The sequence below is a fragment of the Panthera tigris genome, chromosome A1 (assembly GCF_018350195.1).
Source record: "Panthera tigris isolate Pti1 chromosome A1, P.tigris_Pti1_mat1.1, whole genome shotgun sequence".
Classification (NCBI taxonomy): domain Eukaryota; kingdom Metazoa; phylum Chordata; class Mammalia; order Carnivora; family Felidae; genus Panthera; species Panthera tigris.
Genome location: NC_056660.1, coordinates 70,557,671 through 70,584,184, shown reverse-complemented (window position 1 = coordinate 70,584,184; position 26,514 = coordinate 70,557,671). Strand labels below are relative to the sequence as shown.

The 26,514-nt window shown below is 39.9% G+C and overlaps 1 protein-coding gene across 3 annotated transcripts in view; it reads right to left on the bottom strand.

The window, feature by feature from the left end:
- PCCA (propionyl-CoA carboxylase subunit alpha) overlaps positions 1-26,514 on the bottom strand; it is a 477,968-nt gene that overhangs the window by 387,203 nt on the left and 64,251 nt on the right. The window contains exons 1-4 of one of the 3 annotated variants that reach the window (XM_042979700.1): positions 26,342-26,454; positions 11,108-11,185; positions 5,115-5,162; positions 4,944-5,012 (exon numbers count right to left, since the gene is read on the bottom strand). In XM_042979700.1, coding sequence (XP_042835634.1) covers positions 4,944-5,012; positions 5,115-5,162; positions 11,108-11,185; positions 26,342-26,446 — 300 coding nt within the window. In that variant the 5' untranslated portion in view covers positions 26,447-26,454. Of the gene's footprint in view, positions 1-4,943; positions 5,013-5,114; positions 5,163-11,107; positions 11,186-20,463; positions 20,789-26,341; positions 26,455-26,514 lie in introns of those variants that run through there. The other 2 variants (XM_042979707.1, XM_042979710.1) reach the window with 2 other exon arrangements.

The window sequence follows — 26,514 nt, the reverse complement described above, 5'->3', positions numbered from 1 at the left end:
AAAAAAAAGTAAAGACATTTGGAGACAAATGGGAAAATTTGAATACAGTCTGTGTATTAGATTATACTATAGAATTACTAATAATTTTCCTAGCTTTGATAGGGTATATGTAAGAGAATAGCCTTTTCCCGGGAAATAAAAACTTAAGGATTTAGGGGTGAAATGCCATGACTGTAACTTACTTCCAATTTCCTTAGCAAAATAAAAAAAGAAGAAATATACACACAATATATATTTATACTCATACATATGGACACAGTTATAAGCAAATGTGTCCAAATGTTAACTGGTGAGTCCAAGCAAAAGGTATAAGCACTCACTGTACTTGCTCTTCCAATTTTGCGTCTGAACACTTAAGAATATAAATGGCCATTAATATGAAAAGGTACTCAACATCAATATTCATCAGAGAATTTAAATTAAAACTACAATAAGATAACATGTGAACACCAACAGAATAGCAAAAATCAGAAGGACTGCTGAGATCAAGTCCAGGCAAGGACGCAGAGCAACATGAATGTTCGTACATTACTGGTGAGAGCAAAATGTGGCAGAGTCATACAGAACAACTATTTGGCAGCTTCTAACACTTATTATTTTTTAAGTTTATTTATTTTGAGAGGGGGTAAGGGGGAGAGAGGGAGAGGGACAGGGAGAAGGGGAGGGAGGGAGGGAGAGAGGGAGAGAGGGAATGAATGAATCCCAAGCAGGATGTATGCTGTCAGTGCAGAGCTCAACATGGGGCTCAATCTCACAAACGACAAGATCATGACCAGAGCCGAAATCAAGAACCAGACACTTAACCAACTGAGCCACCCAGGCACCCGTGGCAGCTTCTTACAGTTAAATATACATCTATTAATGCCAGGAGTCAACAAAATACCACCCACCCACAGGCCAAATCCAATCTAAGGAGGGTTATTTTATAGCCTGCAAGTTAAAAATGGTTTTTATATTTCTAAAGGGTCATATGTATGTATATATAAATAAAAGTAGCAGAACATGTGACCTGCAAAGTCTAAAATATATTTATTTACTCCCCAGAGATTTACTATTCATACAGGAAAAAGTTGCTTTGCCTCCCATCTACCTGATGACCAAGTAATTCCACTCCTAGGTATTTAGACGAATCAAAGTATGTGTTTACATAAAGATTTGTACTAGATTATTAAAGAAGTCTTGTTCACAATAGCTAAAAACTGGTGGGTGGATGTGTCTAATTTGGTAAGCAAGCTTATCCTAAAATTCACATGGAAGAACAAAAAGACAAGAATATTGAAGACAATTTTGAAGAACAGGATGGGGGAAAGGAGACCAATGGAAAAAACTGCATAATCATCTTTAAAAGCCAATTTTTTTCCATTACACATCATTTATAAGGTAGTTCGTTTTCTTTATAGGACTTATCACTTAATAGTCATCGTAAACCATTAGCCTTTTCTCCCTGCTTAACTGTCAAAAATTAGTTGTGGAAAATATTAACTTGCCACTTAAAAACAATCAACTGTTGGGGCGCCTGGGTGGCTCAGTCAGTTGAGCGTCCAACTTCGGCTCAGGTCATGATCTCACGGTTTGTGGGTTCAAGCCCCATGTCAGGCCCCGTGCTGACGGCTCAGAGCCTGAAGCCTGCTTCAGATTCTGTGTGTGTGCCTCTCTCTCTCTGCCCCTCCCCCCTACACACTCTCTCTCAAAAATAAACATTAAAAAAAAAAAAATCAACTGTTGTATTTTCCTACTGCAATATTTACATTTCCATTTATGAAATTAACATAAAGCATATAAGATATTTTTTACTCCAAATTACATTTAAAATGCTCACCTCCTGGGGCGCCTGGGTGGCTCAGTCAGTTAAACGTCCGACTTCAGCTCAGGTCATGATCCCATGGATCATGAGCTCGAGTCCTGCGTCAGGCTCTGCCCTAATGGCTCAGAGCCTGGGCATACTTTGGATTCTGTGTCTCCCTCCCCTCTCTCTCTGCTCTTCCCCACTCACACTCTGTCTCCTCTCTTTCTCTTGCTCAAAAATAAATGTTAAAAAAAAAATTTAATGCTCACCTGTTGAAAATAAATATTGCAATGTTAACAATACATCAAAGTAGCAAGACTTGTTCATATTACCCATATTGTAAAGCTCATTGGATACAATGATAATCTTTTTGGTCACATGTTAAGGAAGCAAAAAACCAAACCGTTAGAGGAATTCACCCTTTTGGCTTTCTTGAGATGCAGAAAGCAAATAGATTTGGTTCTAGTGCTAAGGCCTAAACTAAACTTTGAACATTCTAACTATCATTATTATCCTAAATAGTATCTTTCTAGAAAAGGGCTTAAGGTAGTTCACACTAAGAGGAAGTTTTGACTGATCATGCATTGCCTCCACTGTGGGCCCTAGGAAATGTTATTCTAAATTATGTATTATAATCTCTAGTAGGCTCATTTCCACTTTCAGCAAAAAGTGACTAAAAGTCTTTAAAATATAAAACTACCATCTCTGCTTTAGAAGGATATGAAGGACCATCTTAAAACTCTGACCAACTCTTCTGAAACCATTTTTTTCAAAGGCTGGAAAGTGACAGTGTACCTCTAGATCAAAATGTTATGGGTGAGTCTGGGTTGTGTGAATGGAGGTCTCAGTCTCTTGATTCCCCATGAGAAGATTTATGTGAGGATCCACACTCGAATAAAGACAGCCAGAAGGAAAGTAGCAAGTGCAAAGCAGTTTATTAAATCGGAAGTACACTCTCAAGGTGGGAGAGCTGGCTCCTACGTTGTTTTGGGATTGGATAGTATTGGTTCTCTCTGGGCTGGGAGGAGCTGAGACAGACAGTGTGGGATGGTCTCTAATGGAGGCTGCTTCCAGTCAGTTGGGAAACTCCCCCCACAGGTTGGGAGGAGTTTCTGGCCCTACAAGGTTTGTACCATACCATCATGGCAGCCTTTCTCCAAGGTAGGGGCTGTACCCGCAATGCAAATTGCTCCTGCAAAGCTTCTACCTAACAAGAACACAAACCTAGAAAATTAAGAATGGGAAAAAGCAGTCGTGCTGTTGGGATCTATAATACCAACACTGAAATACAAACATATATGAAAAAAATCAAAACGCAAATAATTTTGGACCATGCATGCCAACAGTCACCTTCATGAGAACACAGGATACAGAACTTTATCTTGATACGAGAAAAGTAAGTTAAAGTTTACTATAAGACTTGATATAAAAAACAGTGTCCATTTTCTCTCCCAATTTACCCATGAGTGAAAAACACCTCCTGGCCTAATACACTGAAAATGAACACAAGACAAGAGAAAATTTTAAATCTATTACTAGCCTGATGGTAACACAAACTTTTTTCTAAAAGAGTTTGCTACTGATAAATGTCTTAGTTTACCAACCAAGAAACAGATTAAAGTAATAGTTTTCTCATTATTTCATAGATATCTTGTAAGGAATATAAACTACTATTGAAACTATCAGTTAAAACAAATTATTAGTAAAGAGGCCAGAAACCAATATTAAAAAAAAAAAACCACATATGTAAAATAAATTTATTTAATTTCTTTTTTAAGTAGAAGAAGACTATTTTATTTTTTTTTAATTTTTTTTTTTAATGTTTTATTTATTTTTGAGAGAGGGAGAGACAGAGCATGAACAGGGGAGGGTCAGAGAGAGGGACACACAGAATCTGAAACAGGCTCCAGGCTCTGAGCGGTCAGCACAGAGCCCAACGCGGGGCTCGAACTCACGAACCGCGAGATCATGACCTGAGCCGAAGTCGGCCGCTTAACCAACTGAGCCACCCAGGCGCCCCAAAAGAGGACTATTTTAAATGTATCTGTCAAGTAAACTAGATGAGATAAATACTTAACCTTTATTTTCAGGAAATTAGAATAGCTTGTAATGGTTTCTCTTTTTTTTGTTTTGTTTTGTTTTTTAAAGGAAGTCAGTCGCAATAAAGCAGAATGAACAACACATTTCTAGGTAAGAAATCACAAACAATGAAAATCCTCTGTATTATCTTTCTGTATAATAAAAACTGACATCACCGATAGGTCCCATTATCAAAAGTAGTGTAAAAGAATGAAAAACAGCAACGTAAAGTACCACTACTTAAATTTCATCCCCTAAAGTTCTAATAATTTACATTCTTTTCTCATGAGATTTTTTTCTATTCCTTCATAGTTTATTACTGCTAAAAATGCCTGCTGTGGTAAAAATCCCCAATAAAATCATTCACGGCTTTATGTTATTCCTTTTGTTCATGTCCAATTAGTATTAGTGTATCTTTCATTCATCAACCTTTCAGCTGAACACGATACAGCATTTAGGAAAATTAAACAATTATAGCATTCCCTTAGTGATCCCGGAATTCAGCTGTGGAAAAACGTGCTCTCCTAATGCAGCATGATATAAACATTACAATAATCTTTGAATCTTTCTCAAGCTTTGTCTAAATCTACTTGGTGACCAGCAATCTGTCAAGCAATTTTTAAACTCTACTCTAGGTTTTTAAAACCCTGAGGAAAAAAAAATTAAGACACATATTAAAGACATTATGATGCTTCCATTTTGCTTAATACAAGAGTCAGTAATTTCATGTTTTGTTTTTTAATTGTGTATACCCTTTTCAGGCCAAGAATGAAGAAAACCTACATATTTTACCTTTATTTATTTATTTACTTTAACATTTATTTATTTTTGAGAGACAGAGAGAGGTAGAGAATGAGCAGGGGAGGGGGAGAGAGAGAGATACAGAATCTGAAGCAGACTCCAGGCTCTGAGCTGTTAGCAGAGAGCCCGACAGAGGGCTCGAACTCACAAACTGCAAGACCATGACCTGAGCTGAAGTCAGATGCTCAACTGACTGAGCCACCCAGGCTTTTTTTTTTTTTTTTTTAAATATACCCCAAATAAGGGTCTTCATTCAGATAAAGCGAAATATACTTACAGAACTAGCATCAACATCACTGTGGATGGCAACTGTCTTAATGCCCATCTTCTTGCAAGTTTTAATAACCTATTTTAAAATATATCAATGTTATTAATAGAGATTCATATTTCAAGGGATTTAATAAAATTCACAAAGTAAAATAGAAAATAAGATTAAAATTCCACTCACCCTACATGCAATTTCTCCTCTATTAGCAATAAGAATTTTATCAAAAGTCTGAAGAGAGAAAAAACACACATAAGAAATTGTTACTCTCACTTTGGAACCAGAAAACAAGTATTCTCACAACACTGGACATGATTCTAAAAAAAAAAAAAAAAAAAAAAAAAATTACTTCCTAGAGTAGTACTAAATATTACATGTATGTTCATCTATAACCCGATTGCTACTAAACTCATCTGGTAGGATGCGGCCCTATAATTAGTCCGTTAAAGCATCAACTGATTTGGTTTGGTGTATCTTAAATGGACTAAGGGGATATTTATAAATTCTCTTGCCAAAAGGTAATCTTCAGATAACATTTCTGAATACTAAAAAACTTTAGACAGAATTGTCTGACCACTTACTTCACAACGTATATTCTAAATTCAGGGAATTTATGTTAAGTTTGAGTAACCATCATATTTGAAGCAGCTAAGGCCTCATAAGAGAGTACCTCCATTCTGGGTAGGCCTAGATACTTCAATTCTAAGCCCAGCTTTGCCACTAACAATAACCTATTTGACTTGAGGCAAATCAATCTCTGTAGATCTTCACTCTCACATATAAACTGATGGCATTTCTAGAGGAAACTATTTTATAAGGTTCTCTTCCTACTCTAAAATTGTACAGGCTAATCCTTTGAAAGAAACACACAAGTAATATGGATATCTTTTAGTACACATTTCTGGGTTAGTGAATTGTTGTAAGTTGAATGTAACTACAGAAAAAGTCTTAGTTATATTTCTAAAAGAAAGTTAAAGCTATATATGATCTTTAAAGTACTCATACAACTGAAAGCAATATTTTAACCTGACAGGGAGTCACAGAATCTCAGAGTTGGAAAAGGTTTTCAAAGTCTTGGTTTAAACTTTATGTCACACATTACTTATTCTAGCAAACTGAGACAAGCCTCTGCCTTAAAAATCAGTAAACTCCTAATCTGATAATATCCTGAGTCATTCAGAGCCTTGAGCAGATGGGTCCTTAAAATACCCTCATGTCACGTCAAGCCTGAGACTACAAAATCATAGGCCATTCTATACCTAAGTGGTCATGGTAAATCCCTGTTAAACACTGATAATATACAAAGAAAAAAAATGTTTTATACCTCTTTGAAGTGCATTTTAAAATGTGCATTTTTATAAGTATTAAACAGATGACATCTGATAAAAGCAACACAACATGAAGTTACACAATAAGAAACTGTTATAGCAAATATAACCAATCATAACATTATAGGGATTAAGAACTTCCTTCTAATTTTTATCTGCATGGCAGAATAATAGTTAAAAGCCAGTCTGGAACTAAATTGCCCAACACCACCACGTGTTCTTATGTGGGCAAGCCATCCTTCTCGACCCTCATTTCCTGGTATGTAAAATGAGAGTAATAATAGCACCTGCCACAAGAGGCTGTGAGAGTATGAATTAACACCCTTAAAGTGTTTAGAATAGTGCCTAGCACATAATATATACTCAAGAGGTGTTAGCTATAGCTATTGTTATTCACCCCTTTGGGCCACACACCACACTGTTTGTGACAAATCCAAGAGTGTGAACCTATCTAACAGGGAAAAATCTACATTAAAACAACTATCTGCACCTGACACATCTTCTCTATTAAGGGCTTGTGATGGCTAATTTTACTTTTACATGCAACTTGACTGGGCCCCAGGGTGCCCAGATGAAACATGATTTCTGGGTGTGTCTGTGAGAGTGTTTCTAGAAGACATGAGCATGTGAATCAGGGGACTCAGCCCAGTACACTGCCCTCCCCAGTGTGGGTGAGCATCATCCCATTCACTGAGGGCCTGAGAGAACAAAAAGTAGAAGTGAGGATTTGTCCTGCGTTCCTGATTCAAGAGGGACACAGGTCTTGGCCTACCCTGGGGCTTACCGACATATGGGCTCCCAGGTTCTCAGGCCCTTGGACCTGGACTAGAATTACATCACCAGCTTTCCTGTGTCTCCAGTCTGCAGATGGCAGATCGTGAGACTTGGCCTCCATAGCTGTGTGAGCCAGTGGATCTCCACATACATCTCCTACTGGTTCTCTTTCTCTGCAGAACCCTAATACAGGTCTGTTAATACCAATTAGTGCACAAGCTAAATAAAGCTGATCATATCAATTAACCTTCCATACAGAAGATATTCTTTTGAATAAATGTATGTATATGGTTCAGGGTTTAAAAGGTACAAAAGGTGATATACTGTAGAGACAACTAGGTCTCTGCTCCAAAGGCAATGCTATTACCAGTTTCCTGTACATATATTCTTTCAGGTAAGCTATGCACGTAAAAGAATACATACAAATAAATTTACACAGACTTTAAAACTTCCCCTCTGCATCGAAAATTACAGGGAAACATCAAGTGCATTTGATAACTTCTGTGTACAATATGGCAGTATGACAACAAAGTGTGGTAAGTGCCATAACGCAGCTACATCCAAGAGGCTGTGGCCAGTGCAGAGAAGGAAGAGTGAACAGCAAGGGCAAAGGCAGTGACATTGAAAGCAGACGGTAGCACTGAAAAACAAGGGATTTTTAATATAGCTCAAGCACAAGATATGTACAGGGGAGCTGGAGCAAACAAAGCTAGGGTAAAAAAGGCCAGATGATAAAAGGACTTATATGCCATTTAAGGAATTGGACTTTATCCTATAGGTGCAGAGCCACATATAAGGAGGCACTCTGAAGATATTCTAAGGGAAACGAACAAAAATCTTTAAATCAGGAACCTATATCCTGAAGACAGAGGGGCTTTCAAGTACCATGAGAGAGAGAGAGACGGACTTTCGCAGCAGCGGTTCTCTAACTACTAATGAGGTCATCCAGGGTAAGAAACACAATGGAAATTCCTGAAGATTTTTTGTTTTAAGTTACCTCCTTTTATTCTATCCTCTATCCCTCCTTCCTTCTTTCTCCTCCCCATACTTAGATCTTCACAGCCAGGGTCTAAAACCACCAAGGACACTTCACTCCATTCACAGCCCAAGAGAAGGGCTGAGCTGGCCCGTTCCCCTGGGTACTTGTTGAAGGAATGACCACAGAACTCCACACACTGACTAGTCACTTACCAACACTTCTGAGAAGTGGTACAGAACAGTGGGTAAATCTACCACCTCACTAGAGAAGCCCAGGCTTGAGTTTACACCCCAGTTATTTACTATCTGTGGATTTTGAGGCTGTTTCCAAATGTACAAAACCTAGTTGTTAAGACTAATATTAAGCAGCTAACATTTAGGGCACATGCTTTCTATATGCCAGGACAAATCCCTTCTGTCCACTATGTCTCATTTAAGGCTCAGAATAGTCCTATGAGGTCAGCTGAGAACATCCCCAATTTACAAATGAGAAAATTAAGGCTTGATGAAGCCAAATCACTTGCCTAAATCACTTAAAATTCACAGGGGCAAAGCCAGAGCTCACATCCAGGTATTCATATCAAAACATACCACAATGTGACATGATCGGAGTATAATGGTACAAGCTTTAAACACTGTATTAACAGTGACACCTAAGATCACATTTGTTACGCCAGGCACAATATAGTACTGCTAACTTAAGGCCTACTTTAGTAGCCTCCTGGTCTTTTTCTAAGCAGATTATTACTAAATCTTCCCTATTGTTATGAACGTATCAGAGACAAGTCGATGTGTTAAAATTCAAGTCAAAAAAAAAAAAATGGTACATTTAGTAATGATTAAATTTTACCTGGTTTAATTTCAACCTGATGGAAATTGCTGATAAAATATGAAGGAGTCAATGACAAGTTCAGATGAGAATCAATTTATTTAGCAAATATGTATTACCAAAAAATCAGATCTATCTGCACTTAGGACAGGAACAATAAAAAACAAAAAAGTGCAGTATTTAATGAATAGCTATGACAACACCAAGAATTCCTAGAAGTAGAAAGGCTCAATTAAAGGCAGCCCTGGAGTGAAGGGCAAGCCTGCAACTTGGTCTTAACACACAAAACCTATATACTACCATTAGGTGTCAACAAGGATCATGGACATTATGACATGACTGACACACTATATAGTTTCACCACAATTACCTAAAAGCAAAGGTACAGCAAAGAAGACAAAGACAGCAGGCAGCAGATCTGATTTCAGACATTTAAAACAAAATACGTACTTTAGTGGACTCCAAGGTGGGGGGAAGAGCTCTATAAATTCCCTAAACCAGGTTATACGTATTTGTTTATTTTTAGTAATTATCAATGGCCACCAATGTGGGGGGTGAGTCAGCTATTACTGTAAGCTCATTACGAGGTTATGGCAAAAAGAAGCCTCAAACCAAACTCCACCAACACATACATTTATGAACAGGCATAAAAAAGATCTTAAAATCTACCAAATAAAGCTCAATGATGTCTCAACTTCCTTCATTGTATAATGCTCCAACAGTCTGAATGAAAGGTTCACCTGAGGTAAATACATCAATATTCTGATTTGGCCAGCTACACTGTCAGACTCAATCTATCAAGAACCTCCAGACAAAGAAAGAGCTGCACATAGGATCACTTCATTTAGGGATCAAGCTTAGTTTCTATCCTTAAAGATAAAGAATGAAAGGCCAACTAGATTGTTTTATTCTAATTCAGGGGCTAAGAATTTCTATTAAATAGCAGCCAGAACACATATCTTGCATAACCACTAATTTCATCAATGAGAGCCCACTTCTAACACCTATTATGCTAATGAGGAAGGCTACCAAAGTTAACAGGGAGAAAGATAGCTGAACACTTCGTAGTATTCTATGTCTCCCCCAATCTTGAATGTGGCCTCTTGAACAAATACTAGCTAACCACTCCATAGAGTGTGTTCCCAGTTAGGACAGCTCACTACCTCTAGATTGCAACTCAACACATGTGCAGAAATATACATACATGCACCCCAACTTCTATACTAAAGTTTTCATATTAAACCATGGATTTATTTCATAAAAGGGAGTTTATCATAGCTAATTCATCTGGACCAGTGCAGTCCAATCAAGTAACCACTGGCACTAAGCTCTTCAAATGTGGCTAATCAAACTGAGATGCCAGAAGTGTAAATTATACACTTGGATTAGAAGATCTGGTACCAAAAAAAAAAAAAAAAAAAAAAAAGTATCTCATTGATACTTTTTATATTATGTATTGAAATAACACTTTAGATATAGAATTAAAACATACTATTAAAGTTAACTTCTTCAGTTTTTTTTAATGTGGCTATTAGGAAATTTTAAATGACATATACCCTGCAAATTGTGTCCACATTGTTATTAAACTGCAATGATACAGACCCTTTCTCCAAGCCTCCAAATTCTTTTGAGTAGTTTTGTATACTTCAAGAGAGGATTCAGAAGATACCTCAGCTATTTCGTTCTCAAATAATCATTCATCAGTTTTACCTTCCTGACTCTCGACTTGAATCACTTCTTCTTAACCAAAACTCTCCTGCCCTGTTTGAGGTCTTCATTGTCATTGTCATTAGAAAAAATGACATTTTCTAATCACCACTTATAGCCCCTTTCTTTCTCCTATTACAAGCCTCAACTATTATCCTATATCAGGATTTTAACTGGAATTCCCTTGCCCCAAAATTTACAATACACAAAGGTGCCTTCAAAATTAATCCTACAGATATTAAGTAAATGGAAAAATAAATCAGTTCAATCAAAATCTCTCAAATAACCCAGAATTTAAGAAAGAATGCTATGTTAGTTATTCTGCTGAATAATAAAGGAAACACACTAAAAGTTTACTCAATTTCTGGTAAAGGTACAAACACAAAATTTAAGACTCAGGTTGTGGCCCACAATGAAAAAAGATTGAGCAGCTATAAAACCTATGATGTTAGAGTAGTAATTATACAGCGCTAATATTTAATCTGTCCACTGAACACAGCATGGAAACAAGAAAGCAAAACCATTATAACTTTGCTAGTCAGTATTTTTTAAATACTTACTTTTTCATTAGAATCATATCCTGCTGAACAGAGACTACGGGACACCATTAAGTGCTGTCTTGAGTAGTGTGGGACATGCTACCAAAAAAAAAAAAAAAAAAAAAAAAGGTGAAATAAATTACAGATCCTTGAATGGGCTTTAAAAATATTTTTTCAGAGTAATTCTTCCAGTATGCATCTACCTAAAATATTTTATCAATACATGTAGTCCTAAGCCACATGCCGTAACTATGGAAGGTTGGAAGATAAATCATAACTACCAGACATATCCCTTTGGCACACAAGAGAAACCAAAGGCATCAGAATGATCTCCAGAAAAGTAAAGTAAGAGTCAATGGGTCAACTTTTTTTTTTTAATTTACATCCAAGTTTGTTAGCATATAGTGCAACGATTTCAGGAGTAGATTCCTTAATGCCCCTTACCCATTTAGCCCATCCCCCCTCCCACAACCCCTCCAGCAACCCTCTGTTCTCCACATTTAAGAGTCTCTTCTGTTTTGTCCCCCTCCCTGTTTGTATATTATTTTTGCTTCCCTTCCCTTATGTTCATCTGTGTTGTATCTTAAAGTCCTCATGAGTGAAGTCATATGATATTTGTCTTTCTCTGACTGATGGGTCAATCTTAATTATAGACAGCTGATGTTACCAGGGAGGAGAGGAATTAAATAGGTGATGGGGACTAAGGAGTACACTTGTGATAAGCATCAGTGATGCACAGAACTGTTCAATCACTATATTGTATACCTGAAACTAATATAATACTGTATGTTAACTGGAATTAAAAACTTAAAAGGATCAATGGGTCAAATAAAATTTAAAGAAAGGTCTGATTATGCACACTGACATGCCAGGATCATAAGGTCACATACCACACAGAACTTTATAAAACATAAAACAAGAGTCTTGGCCTTCAAGGGGCTCCAATTTTCACAAGGACCAGAAAGTAATCAAATAGAATTTTTTATTTGCTGAGGTCTTGAATGGGATTTCTTAGTCTACTTTTTCTGGTACAGGGAAAACATACAGGTACAGTGAAAAGGTAATACTAATAATCAAGTTGACTTCTAATTCATTATTATAAATGTGGAAAAAAATGTTCTCTTAAGGCTTTAAAGCATTAAGAATCATCACTAATAAAATGTATAGTTGAGGTTTAAGAAAACAATTTACCCAGTAGTCATTGATAAAGCTATTAAAAAAAAAAAAAAAAAGGTGGGGCTAGTGAAAAGCAAATGGTACTACCCCTCAGAACTTTCTAAGAGGACAACGCTAATAAGAGGCAAATGTTTTTATACCAACATTCTTAAATAAACTCAAAGATCTTATTTTTTTAAAGCACCAAGTCTTAAATTACAAAATGTAATCTTAATATAAGAGTGAAGGTAATAGATAAGAAAGACACTTTAAAAATGAAGTTCACACTATCAAGTAAAAGACTCGTGAATCAGGGTGCCTGGGTGGTTCAGTCCATTGAGCATCCAACTCTTGATTTTGAGTCGGGTCATGATCCCAGCATCATGGGATTGAGCCCCACAATGGGCTGAGCTGAGTGCGGAGCTTACTTAGGATTCTCCCTCTCTCCCCTTGCCCCTCTCCCCAACTTGTGCACACACTCACTCGTGCTCTCTTACTCTCAAATTTAAAAAAAGTAAAAGACTAGTGAAGACACTGGTTGGAAACTGGGAAAACACACTTCATACTGTGTGTTTTATTTTTTTACATTTACTTATTTTTGAGAGAGAGAGAGAGAGAGTATGAGTGGAAGGGGGCAGAGAGAGAGGGAGACAGAATCCGTAGCAGGCTCCAGGCTCCAAGCTGTCAGCACAGAGCCCAACATGGGGCTGGAACTCACAAATTGTGAGATCATGACCTGAGCCCAAGTCGGACGCTTAACCAGCTGAGCCACCCAAGCGCCCCCTGAGTTTTGGTCTTTAAAAGGCACACGCTGGAGCACCTGAGCGTCCGACTTCGGCTCAGGTCATGATCTCAGTTTGTGAGTTCGAGCCCCACATCGGGCTCTGTGCTGACAGCTCAGAGCCTGGAGCCTGCTTCGGATTCTCTGTCTCCCTCTCTCTGCCCCTCCCCCACTCACACTCTGTCTCTCTCTCCTTCAAAAATAAACAAACATTTAAAAAAAATTTTTTTTTAAAGACCAAAACTCACTCTTAAATACCTTCAGACATCCCTGTAAGTTCAAGAGTATTAGGCCCAATTTTAATGAGAGAACAGAGTCTTGAGAATTTTAATTTGTCCAAAGTCATTAGGCTAGGTTGCAATGGTTGCAAAATTTAAGCACAGATCTATTCAAAGCATTCTGGAGTTTATTTTGAGATAATAAAAAGTAATGGCACCTCCCACGTGAACACCAATGTCTATGCAAAGATACAATTAAAAGAGGGAAAAAACAACAACAATTTACCAGGAGGGTCTCACCACTCTATGCATTCAAATAAAAATTCAGTCTTCCACTGCCTTCAGCAGAACAGCTATATTTAGCAATTTTAGTCCCACATCAGACTTAATAAGATAAAGGTAATACTACTTCTCCAGAAAATCAGGTCTTGTGTTTATAGCCTCAGCCCATGCAGAAAACTAAGAAAACAAATTCCAAGAATAAAGAAAAACAAAAGCTCCCTGGAAATTTCTCATTCTGCTGCAAACCAGCACTAGGGTATTTACACAAAATAAATAACATGCAAGCTTCCTACCCATTTTATAAAATGTAACAACAAAATAGTTGACATTTTTACAAATTCTCCCTAATATTGTAAGGCACATAGTGGTCTGCTGTAAGAACAGGTCAACAAGATCTTTTTATAAAAGACAAAATCACACATGTGTCTTTAATCGCTAACAAATAAAGGCTGTAACTGATTCCTGATGACAAATGTGCATCTTGCAGACAAAAAAAACACAACCTGGGATGGACATTTTAGGTATTCTAATTACCTATGAAGAGTGAGAACAACAGCGATGTTTATGTCTGGGGAGGGGAATACTTTAAAAAGCACCCTACCACCCAGCAAAGAACTATGGGAAAGAAAATCAAGAAACCTGAATTCTAACCCTAACTCTAGGACTTGAGCAAACCACTCTAACCCATCTGCTAAGAAATGAAAGTCTGGATGACTTTTCTTTAAGGTCCCTTACAAACCTAAACCACAGTTATCAAAAAAACAAGAGCTTACGTAGTAGAGGGGTATCTAATGTGTACAAGCTTCTCATGATCATGGGAGGATATGCACTCGATCCAAAGTCAACATGTAAGCCAGTGAGGCCACGCAAGGCGGTGACCCAGATCTCACTGCTGAACTACTACTACACTCAGAGTAACTAACAAACATGCAGACCTACTTGGTGTAAATCGAGCTGATTTCATAAATTTTCATCAGTATGAATTAATGCACTAAGTTTCCAGGCTACTTCTGGGAATAAAAACCTCCAGACTCTACCTAATTAGATGAGCCCATGAGGAATAAGCTACACTTGCCCCAAAAGTAAGAGTTTCTATCCCCAAACCACTCAGAAATCTCAAGTTGCCAGGCTCTGACCACTGTTTGGGGGCACTGACTCAATTATGCTATATTTACTTCCAGTGAAACTATCAGTAACCTAAAACTAAAATAGAAAACATCTACGCCAGGGGCACCTGGGTGCCCACTGGGTGGCTCAGTAGGTTAAGTGACTGACTTTGGCCCAGGTCATGATCTCATGGTTCATAGTTCGAGCCCCACATTAGGCACTCTGCAGTCAGCACAAAACTCACTTCAGATCCTCTATCCCCTCTCTCTGCACCCCCCTCCGCTTGCACAAGCACACACACTCCCTCTCTCTCAAAAATGAACAAACCTTAAAAAAAAAAAAAAAAAGCCTACGCTTAAAAAAAAAAAAAAAGTCTATGCCACACACTTCTTAAAACTAAATCCACTCTATTACAAGTTACATCTGGCCAAAATGTAGAAGCTGTAGCACTATACTTATTGATCAAACTGGTGTTTTGGAATCTTTTTATTACTATTTAAAATACCTGATTCTGAAGACCTCAGACTATTTTACCACCAGTATTTAAAAAAAAAAAAAAAAAAAAAAGCATATAGCTTTTACACATTTGAATTTGTGATAATGTGTCCCAAAATTTCAAAAAAAAACATGGATTCCCCTGGTTAACCAAGTAACTAGAAGTACAACTGGTCCAAGCAAAACTAGAAGAGCAGAACTATAAAGAAGAAACCAGGGTCTGAACTGGTTTATAGTTGACCTTTCTCTGTTCCTGTTCACTCCTGGGAGACCTTTATGGAAGATCAAAGTTATAAAAAATACAGGTCAAAAATCAGATAATTTTTGTAGAGATACAACATGAAATTTCTTTCATCATTTTGTTTCCTAGTAATCTCCACACCCAACGTGGGCTAGAACTCATGACCCCAAGGTTAGGAGTCACATGCTCCACCAACTGAGCCAGCCAGGAGCCCCTAAAATTTATTATTTTTTTGAGAGAGAAAAAGAGAACAAGAGCATGAGAAGGAGGGTCAGGGGACAAGAGAGAACCCTAAGCAGTCTCCAAGCCCAGCGTAGAGCCCAACACCCAGCTCTATCTCACAACCGTGAGATCATGACCTGAACCAAAATCAAGAGTCAGACGCTTAACCAACTGAGCCATCTGGGCACCCCTAAAATTTCTTTTTTTAAATACAGAGAATAGTTAGGAGAAATCTGCTTAATTTGCACCTCTACACAGAATTTTAATTCATTACTTTTATTAAGCATATAACAAACTGGCTACAAGCTCCATCCAAAGTTTTTTAAGGTATTTCCTAAAAACAGAAGTTCAAGAGAAACACCTGAATCAACTCCAATTATAAAGACTATTTAGCCTATCACAGCCAAGAGGAGAAAGGTCAGTGTATACAAAATGACTTCCCAACAACCTCTTACCATTGGTTCTCTTCTACAAGATAAAGATTTCCACATGTGGAAAAGAAATATCTGCTAACAGTGTGGCACATGGCAAGTAGCAGAACCTTCAGGGTCACAAGACCTGGGTCAGCACTTAGGTCCACCGCTTCGTAGTCATGCACCACCAAGCAAATCATCTCTCTGGACTTTGTTTCTTTTAGTAAAATGTAGAGATACCCTACAGTTGTTGAAAGGATCACACAAACCTTTACAAACTGTAAAGCACCAACAAAATGTAAGAGATTATTACACAATAACTAAATCCAATTATACAGCTGTTCCCTTCTTAAAATTGTACCAGACCCTTCCTTTGGGAGTTGCCATTAGGGTAGTAATAATCAGGAGCTCTGGTCCAGACTCAGATTTGCATGTTCTATAAAGTACATAATAATTGTTAACCAAAAGAAAAAAAAAAGGGGGGGTGCGGGGGAGGACGACAAAGGCTATAGCTTTTCAACAAACTGCATACAAGCTTTCCAGCCGTTGCAAACAGGGAAACAAATATGTGTTTCTAACACAGCACCTACTTTCACATTCTGGACATGACCTCATGTGGCAGCCGAAACTGGTAAATCCACTAGCAGTTATCTCAAAAAAAAAAAAAAGAAAGAAAGAAAGAAACGTAAACACTAGTTTAAAACCAAACGCTAGTGTAAAAATCAAAACTACCATTATGCTTAACACATCCACAGCAGCATTCAAATGGAGAATACTAAAATCTGTTAACAGGCTAATTCATGATTAGGATGCATTCTGCTTCAAAGTAGCAGCTATCCTCAAGACCAGGGATTAACAGAGCCATAAAGTGATCTTACCAAGGTGAAAGTCAACATTAGCTAATGCTTCAGCTTCAAAATCTCCAAGAGAAGTTCCTCTCCATGTTTCACAAGGAGCAGCCTCGCTTAGTATTTAACTGCAGCATTGTAACAGCCCCAGGGCGACCTGGGAACAACCTCCAAAAACACGTAAGTCAGGCTTTTTCACTTAAGCACAGCTTTTTCTTCAAAACAGACATGAACTATTTAGTCTTTGGGACCTCACTAGCCAGCCCAATCTTCTACAGTCTGACCTTCCGTCAAAAGCGAGGCTGAATACCTGGTATTTGAGAGGTGATCAAACCTCAAGATTCTCTGGCTATGCCTCCACAGTGAGTTAGAGCACCAGGAAACTGCATACATCAACTCTAAACTTTGTCATCATTCTACCCAGCTCCCCTCTCAGGCCATTCTTCCCATCCCGCCTGTAGCAGATGTTGCCAGGGCCCCTTCCAGAGCCTCTTCAGCAGTCAGCACGGCTTCCCCAGCTGCTGTGTTGACCACTCACAACTCACACCTGCTCCCTGGACTGACCCACTTGCCTTAACCAGACAGGAGTTCTCCGTTAAGACCGGGAGCTGCCCCTCTCTCAGCCCACAGCCAATGACTGACTAACAAGGGTGTACAAAAGGCCATCCCCACTCACCTCAAAGTGTGACCAATTCAGTAGGGTGCTCTGGTTATTAAGAACTGGCTGTCCAATATGGCAGCCACTAGCCACATACTGAGCACTTGAAATGCACCAGTCCAAATTCTGATGTGCTCCAAGTATAAAATACACACCAGATGTGAAGACTTAATACCCAAACAATGCAAAAGACTTCAATAATTTTTTTTACATTTATATGTTAAAATATTTTGAATATACTGAGTTAAATAAAATACACTAATATTAATTTCATCTTATTTTCTTAATGTGAGTGCTAGAAAACTACATTTGCAGCTCGCATAACATTCTATTGAACAGGGCTAATTTACAGCAGTGCTTCTCTAACTTTCTTGTGTATCAGCATCACCTGGAGGGCTTGTGAAAACATTGCTGGGCTCCATCCCCAGCTTCTAATTGGCCAGTCTGGGGGGCAACTGAAAATTTTGCATTTCTACAGGTTCCCAGGTAATGCTACTTCTGCTACAGACTGAGTCCCCACTTTAAGAATCACTGCTTCAGAGCTCCCCTATAGGGTGAGACTAAAGCTAGTCTCCAGCTGAGGCCCCTTCCTTGCTTAGCTTTTTTCCCCCTGTTCTATCCTGCTTTCTTCACTCTTCTGTAACCATCCCACCTCCAATAGAACTGTTTCTCCACAACTGTAACTTTCACAAAGTGCTAGATCAGTGACAACCAATGAGATAGGAAGAAAGATGACTGCATTTTTTTGTAAAATGAGTATCAAACTTATTTATTCGACGAATTGGGGTTTTATTTTTTTTAAATGTTTATTTATTTTTTGAGACAGAGAGCATGAGCAGAGGAGGGGAGAGAGAGAGAGGGAGACCCAGAATCTGAAGCAGGCTCTAGGCTCTGAGCTGTCGGCACAGAGCCCAACGCGGAGCTCAAACTCACAGACCGCGAGGTCATGACCTGAGCGGAAGTCAGACGCTCAACCGACTGAGCCACCCAGGTGGCCCTGTTTTTACATATTCTTTACATATTCTATGCAGTCAATAGCCTACTGCTTCCCTCTTCTCTGTGGCTACTAGGGAGTTCAAACTAGTTTTCATGTCAAGATGTATAAATTTCTCCTTTATTCTTTTTACTAAGTTTATTAATATGGTATAATAAAAGCACTGTAGATTTGACTTTGAATCCTGAATCTCCCACTTAATTCTTGTGTGACCTTGAGCAACTTAGTTAACCCCAGCTGTGGAAACGAGAATCATTTGAAGGCGGTTTGATGATTAAATGTGAATACAGCTTTTTTCCTCCTTTGCCATTTGCAACAACCCTAGAATCATCAACCCTAGAATATGGTTTCAAAATACTTTGCACAGCCATCCAGCACCCCACAAACAACAAATAAGATCAACCATCCCTCTGTGTTTTGTAAATTCCATCAAATCATGTCAATGGAAACTGCTGTCTTCATCTTCCACCCCAAGCTGCAGCGTTCCAAAACACTAAGACTATCCCACCCAAGGGCTCAGGTAGACCTAAGAGTCACTCTTTTTTCCCCCCTGTAAATTGAGATTTAATTCACATACCATAAAACGCATTCTTTTAAAGTACACAACTATGGGGGCGCCTGGGTAGCTCAGACGGTTAAGCAGCCGACTTCGGCTCAGGTCATGATCTCATGGTCCGTGAGTTCGAGCCCCGCGTCGGGCTCTGTGCTGACAGCTCAGAGTCTGGAGCCTGTTTCAGATTCTGTGTCTCCCTCTCTCTCTCTGACCCTCCCCCGTTCATGCTCTGTCTCTGTCTCAAAAATAAATAAACGTTAAAAAATAAAAATAAAAAAAAAATAAAGTACACAACTATGTATTTTAGGATATTCACAAAGTTGTGGAACCATCACCAATCTGATTCCAGAACATTTTTTCATTGCCTCAAAAAGAAACCCCTTAGCTATTAGCAGTTTCTACCAGTCCCCACCCCCAGCCCCTGGCACCTGCTAGTCTGCCGTCTGTCTATGCATCTACCTATTCTGGACATTTCATATATATGGAATCCTACAATATGCGGCAGCCTTTTGTGCCTTCCTTTCAGGGATCCTTGATTCCACTCTTTGCTTACATCTCCCTTTGAACCCAACAGTAAATACTACTGGCTCTAGTTCTAAAATATATCCCAAGTCTTACCAGGTCTAACTCCAGTGCGACCACCCTACCATCCTCTCTTGTTGAACTTCTACAATGGCCTCCTAACTGGTCTCCCTGATGCCACTCTTCCCACCCCAGTCTCCACTAGGACATTCTCCACATAGCATTCAGAATGGTCTTTCCAAAACATGGATCCAGTTTGCTCAAAATCTTCCAAGGGACTCTCACGATTAGGATAAATTGCACATACAAGCCCCTATATGACTGGCATACCTACCGCATCTCCTAGCACTCCTCGGTCATTCATTCACTCCAGCCACACTGGCCACACCCATCCCTTGACTATACCAAATACGATCGCAACTCAGAGCTTTTGCTTGGCCTTCCTTTGGATTGCTAGTCCCCTAGATTGTCACGTGGTAATCTGGGTCACTTTCCTGTTCAAATGCCACATGCTCAGAAATGTGCCCCCTGTTTTTTTTTAGGTTAGCAGTTCTCAATACCACCACCACTCTATTTTTCTCCTTTCAGAGCACTTACTGCTCTTTGAACTTATCTATTTCTTTTTTATTTTTATTTTTTTTATTTTTGAGAGAGAGCGTGGTGAGCAAGGGGCAGAGAAAGGGAGAGAGAGCGTGGAGCCTGGAGTGGGGCTCGACCTCACGAACAGTGAGATCATGACCTGAGCCAAGGTCAGATGCTTAACTGGCTGAGCCATGCAGGCAACCCTGAACTCATCTATTTCTGTGAACACAGTCAGTGTGCTCTACCTGGATATAACCACAATGAAGGCAGAGACGTTCACCGTTATACCCCAGCATTAAACAGCACCTGGCACATAGCAGGTGTAGCAGATTGAATGGTGGCCTCCAAAATTGTGTGTCCATATCTTAGAACTTGTGGCTATGACCTCTTCTGGAAAAAGGGTCTTTGGTGATATATTTCCAGATGGGATCATCCTGGATCCTGGTCACGGCCCTAAATCCAAAGACAAGTGCCCTTAGAAAAGAAAGAAGAGGAGAGTACACACAGGGAGAAGGAAGGGAAGGCCATGTGAGGACACAGGCAGAGACTTGCAGCCACAAGGTAAGGGATGCCTGGAGCTACGAGAAGCCCAGAGACAAGGAGGCATTCTTCACTGGAGCCTTCAGAGCGAGCATGGCCTTGCCAACATCTTGATTTCCAACTTCTAGCCTCCATAACTGTGAAGGAATAAATAAGTGTGGTTTTAAGCCACCAGCTGTGTCCCACGGATGCTCTATTAGTTTTCCTGACTGAAATTATAAGCCTGAAAATTATATTTTCCAACGTTTTTGAAATTCACTTTTATTTTTATCTTATTAATACTGACCCCATCACAGTTTGTCTTTTTTTTTATAAAAATGTCAGTAGGAATTTAAAATAATTTTTTTTAAATCATACAACACCCTGATTTTTCAAAACAGTATGTATTTGCTCCAACTACTGGAAGGTATCTTCAAAACAAAGCAATATTTCTATATATAAGAATATACCACACTACTGAAATCACTATCATTAAAGACTACAGACCTTATCAAATTCTTCCTTCAGTCTTTTATTTTTATTCCTTGACCTCTCTACACCAGGGACACGGTGAGGGAACATGTTTTAGTTTCTTTTGATCTCCTCAGTACATATCATAGTAGCAGGCACTTCACAGATGCTCCACAAACACTCTTTGAAGGGACAGAGAACTACATCTCTAGATGAAGGAACGAACTATACAGACTCCTCTCAAACCATTCCTCTAAATCCTCCTGTCTCTTCATCTTTTTTTCAAATCTGAATTTAGGGCAATAAGATGGGAGTATTCTTGGGGTGTCGGGGTGGCTCAGCCGATTGAGCATCCAACTCTTGATTTGGGCTCAGATCATGACCCTAGTGTTGTGGGATCGAGCCCCACTGAGTGTGGAGCCTGCTTAAGATTCTCTCTTCCTCTGCCCCGCTCATGCTCTAAAACAAAAAAATAAATAAATTTAAAAAGATGGAGTATTCAGTTAAGTATTAACTTACTATATCCTGCAGAGTTCACATCCAACTTCTACCTCAGATCACCCAAAAACCTGCCGCCAATTTCCCTCTTATTTCCCACCAACTCAACATGACTCTTGTAGTCATCTAACTCAGGTTACCTAAAAGGAAACATTGTTTCTACCCCCAAAATATGTTTCCTTCTCAAATTTCCTTTTTCATCCCTATTCTCCCATTTACCCACATCTTTTTAAAAAAAATTTTTTTAACGTTTATTTATTTTTGAGACAGAGAGAGACACAGCATGAACGGGGGAGGGGTAGAGAGAGAGGGAGACACAGAGTCGGAAGCAAGCTCCAGGCTCTGAGCCATCAGCCCAGAGCCCGACGAAGGGCTCGAACTCGCGGACCGCGAGATCGTGACCCGAGCTGAAGTCGGACGCTTAACTGACTGAGCCACCCAGGCGCCCCTACCCACATCTTTTAAAAAATAGGAATCATTTAAGGGTTGGCTCAGTCAGTAGAGCATACGACTCTTAATCTCGAGGTTATAAATTCAAGTCCCACATTGGGTGTAGAGATTACTTAAAAAAATAAAATCTTTAAAAATTTTTGGAATCATTTAAACAATGCCTTTTCCCTCACTCTTTTGATTAAACTGTCCCCCATCTTTCCCTCTTATTTAGAAAAGGATTTTACCAATCACTCCTCAGTTCTGAACCTCTTGACGAAATAAAACCCAAAAAGCAGATGTATAAATACACAAATGTCCATAAGCATTTTATCATGCCAGAACTGGTTTCTGTAATAATCTTAGAAAATTTTCTTCCCAAATGATTGTCAGAAATTTATCAGCATGTTGGAAAGATTTACCTCCGGGCAATTCTAAAGCATTCAGATAGGCTTAAACATTCTTTTTCAAGACTAGAAAAGAAATTCTTGGAATTTTAAGGAACATAAAGCTTGAGCATTTAAGTTCTGTGAATGCACCATACAATGAGACCATCACTTAAATGAGAGACAATTTGTAACTGTGAAAACAAGGTTTGGGAATCATACCATCCAAGGTTGAAATTCTGCCTCAATCAATTGTGTCCTTAAGCAAGTTACTTCACTGCTGATGTTTGTTTCCTGGTCTGTAATACTGCAACTTTTTACCTACTTGCTATACAGATGAGAGATAAAACATGAAACCATGTAAGGCATATAAGAGTTCAATACACTGTAACAATCACCCTAAAACCAACATCCTAGAGCCACTGAAAAATGGAGACAGAAAAAAAAAAACAAAACAAAACAAAAAAAAAACTGGGTATTTAAACAAAATGTGCTGATACACAAAACAAGACTAAAAGGTCAACTCTACATATACCCTAAAAGCAAACAAGTTCTGCTAACTGGCTAAAAGAATGGGGACACTAGGGTCTAGAGTTGCCAGTCTGCTTTCCAACCAACCAAATGGCTTGCAGGATGGGAAAGAGGAATGGCAGGAATAAAATATTTAAATGGTTCTGCTTCAAAGGCAGACTCAGTGGAGCACATTTCAAATTCATGTAAAAGAAGCACATAAAGAGGGTTGCCTGGGTGGCTCAGTCGGTTGAGCGTCCGACTTCGGCTCAGGTCATGATCTTGCAGTCCATGAGTTTGAGCCCCGTGTCCGGCTCTGGGCTGACAGCTCAGAGCCTGAAGCCTGCTTCGGATTCTGTGTCTCCCTCTCTCTCTGACCCTCCCCCACTCATGCTCTGTCTCTCTCACTCTCAAAAATGAATAAGTGTTAAAAAAAATTTTTTTAATTAAAAAAAAAAAAAAAAGCACATAAAGAAGCTAAGCAGCAGTGCAAGTTCTTCCCCCAAAGTAACAGTGAACTCCAGAGATTCTTCCCACTTATGGGAGGAATTCTTTATTGGCACTCTACTCCAGTCAGTACTGTCACACATCCAGCACCTATTGTGTTAAACACTGCGCTGAGAACACAGAAATAGACAAGATGCAGTCTCTGGCAACACGCTAAAAGAAAGCGGGAGATGGGGTGCCTGGCTGGCTCAGTGGGTGGAGCAGGTGACTCTTCACCTCAGGGTTGTAAATTTGAGCCCCATGTTGGATGTAGAGATTACTTAAAAATAAAATCTTTTAGGGGCGCCTGGGTGGCTCAGTCGGTTGAGCGTCCGACTTCGGCTCAGGTCATGATCTCACGGTTCCTGGGTTCGAGCCCCGCATCGGGCTCTGTGCTGACAGCTCAGAGCCTGGAGCCTGTTTCAGAGTCTGTGTCTCCCTCTTTCTCTGCCCCTCCCCTGTTCATGCTCTGTCTCTGTCTCAAAAATAAATAAATGTTAAAAAAAAAAATTTTTTTTTAATAAAAAATAAATAAATAAATAAAATCTTTTGGGGCGCCTGGGTGGCTCAGTTGGTTAAGCATCCGACTTCGGTTCAGGTCATGATCTCACGGTTCATGGGTTCGAGCCCAGCGCCGGGCTCTGTGCTGATAGCTCAGACCCTGGAGCCTGCCTCAGATTCTGTGTCTCTTTCTCTCTCCACCCCTCCCCTGCTCACTCTGTCTCTCAAAAATAAAAAAATGTAAAAAAAAAAAAAAAGAAAATCTTTAAAAAAAGGGGGGGAGTATGGAGAAAGATCAAAGCTTATATATTATACCCCAATAACGTCTAAAAAGTATATAGCAATAAATACTGTAACAACTTTCCTCTCAGCCTCACCAATCTAAAATGTCAGTGCAATCCTTCCTACCTCCAACATGAATGACTTCCCATCACTATAACATAATGACCAAAAGTAATAGCTTGATCTGCAAAGCAAGCACAACCTGATTCATACCTACCTCCCTAGCACTGTCTAATCTCTGCACACTACAGCCTAAGTAGGCTTTTCTCAGTGCTTATATCTTGTCATTCCCTCTGGCCACAGGGCCTTTGCACATGCTATTCTTTCACAGTCATCTCTTCTATCTTTACAAGTCACTTTATCCTTCAAAACTTGTTTCAATTTTCACTTCCAAAGGAAAACAGTCCTTTCCCTTAAGCAGGATAGCATGATTAAGGGCACCAGTTCTGGAGTCCTATATCCTAGCTCTGCCACTTACCAATTCCATAGCTTTGAGCAAGTCACATAACACTTTGTGCCTCAATATCTTCATCTATAAATCGGCATTATATGGCTGTCGTGAGGACTGAATAAATTAATTCAAGTAAAGCACCAGAACGGTACCTATGACATAGAGCTCAATATCATGACTTGGTCAAATCTCTCCATTGTATTTTCTTATAGCACCAAGACCTCTCCCCTAATAGCATTTTACACTTACTTGTCTCTCTCTAATAGACTACCATATCTAAGAGAGCAGAAACTATATTTGTTCCCCATTGGTAGAATACAGGAAATAATCCAATAAAGATTTGTTGAATAAAAAAGTAGTTGAAAGGACGAAGCTGAGTCCCAGCAAAGTGACTTGTCTAATATACAAAACATCATCTGTGTGACTGACTCCAAAGCCCAAGCCTTCCTTCCACTACACCAGGCCGCCTCCTATGTAAAAGCATAAGATGTGACAACTGCAACTAATGTAGCCAACAAAGACTAAGATAACAAAAGCATTTAAAAACAGATTTTGTGGCCACACAAAGAACACTGTGTACTTTGAGAGTGGCATCCAAAGCTGAAGCTAAGCTAACACAGGTGCAGGCTCACTTCCACTTGGAGCTGGAGCTCCCACAGTGCTCACCTGGGCCTCAGTTCCCTCCTCTTTAAGAGAATGGGATGGGCCAGATCATCTCTAAAGTGTTTTCCAATTCTAGAGCTCAAGGACAATAAATCAAGTTATGTGACAATTTTTAAAAGATTTTTTTCTTTTAAGGAAGTTTAACAAGCAGATGAACCAAATGACAGGTGGTTTTCAGGGAGACCCTCATTTTAAAGAATTCGCTGAAATGACTTAATAAACCCTATTAGTAAAGTCAAGTCGTCTTTGCTCAGAAACTACAAGAGACTCCATTTTCAAGAGGAAGTCTTAACAGCGGCCCACAGACACTCCAACATATGAGCCAAGGCTGTCATCAAGAAACCCTGGGGCACACAGCACAGAGGAAAAATGGGTTTAGATCAATTGTACAAAACTCCGGCTAACCACTACATAGAAAAGAAAACTAAACTCACAGGATGCACACACAGCAAACCGCCATGTAATTCAATTGAAATAGGCTCTCAACTCAAACGTAAAAGGTAGTAGCAATCCTGGCATCGCAGACACTTTAGAAGTTGAGATAAACTCACAACCCTAATTCTACTTCGGCAGCAATTCAGTGTCCCTAAAATTAGGAAAAAGCCAAGAGAAAACAAACTGTAAGGATCCTTAAGAATCCACCCTGGGAAGCCGAAGCCGTAAGGCACAAGAACGGCTGCAGGGAAAAAGCACGTAGGCGCCAGCCACACGGCTGTCAGCCGCTCCCAGGGGCCAGCGAGCCGAGGGCGCACGCCTGCCGGCTCGGAGGGCCCCTCCGACTCCACGAGCCTCCGGGTAAGGGCTGCGCTCCAGCGCCAACGCGGGTGCAGAGGGACGAGGGGCGCCGACGGCTGCGGAACGGGCCGCGGCGTCGCCCGGGAACCGCGGGGCGCTCTCCGCCACACCGGCCACCGCAGGCGCTGCGGGGCTGCGAGCCCAGCGAAGCCCAGCGAAGCCCAGGCCCGCGGGGAGCCCGCTCGCTCCTCACCTTCAGGGTCCACAGCGCTGAGCTCCGCATCAGCGGCTGCGGCAACCGCCGCCCACGCCGCCCGGCCCCGACCAGCGCCGCCGCCCCAACCCAGAGCCCCGCCATTGTCGCCCCGGCCGACCGGCGCTCTGCTGACCTCTCACCCCGCCGAAGGGGGCGGAGAAGGGGAGCGC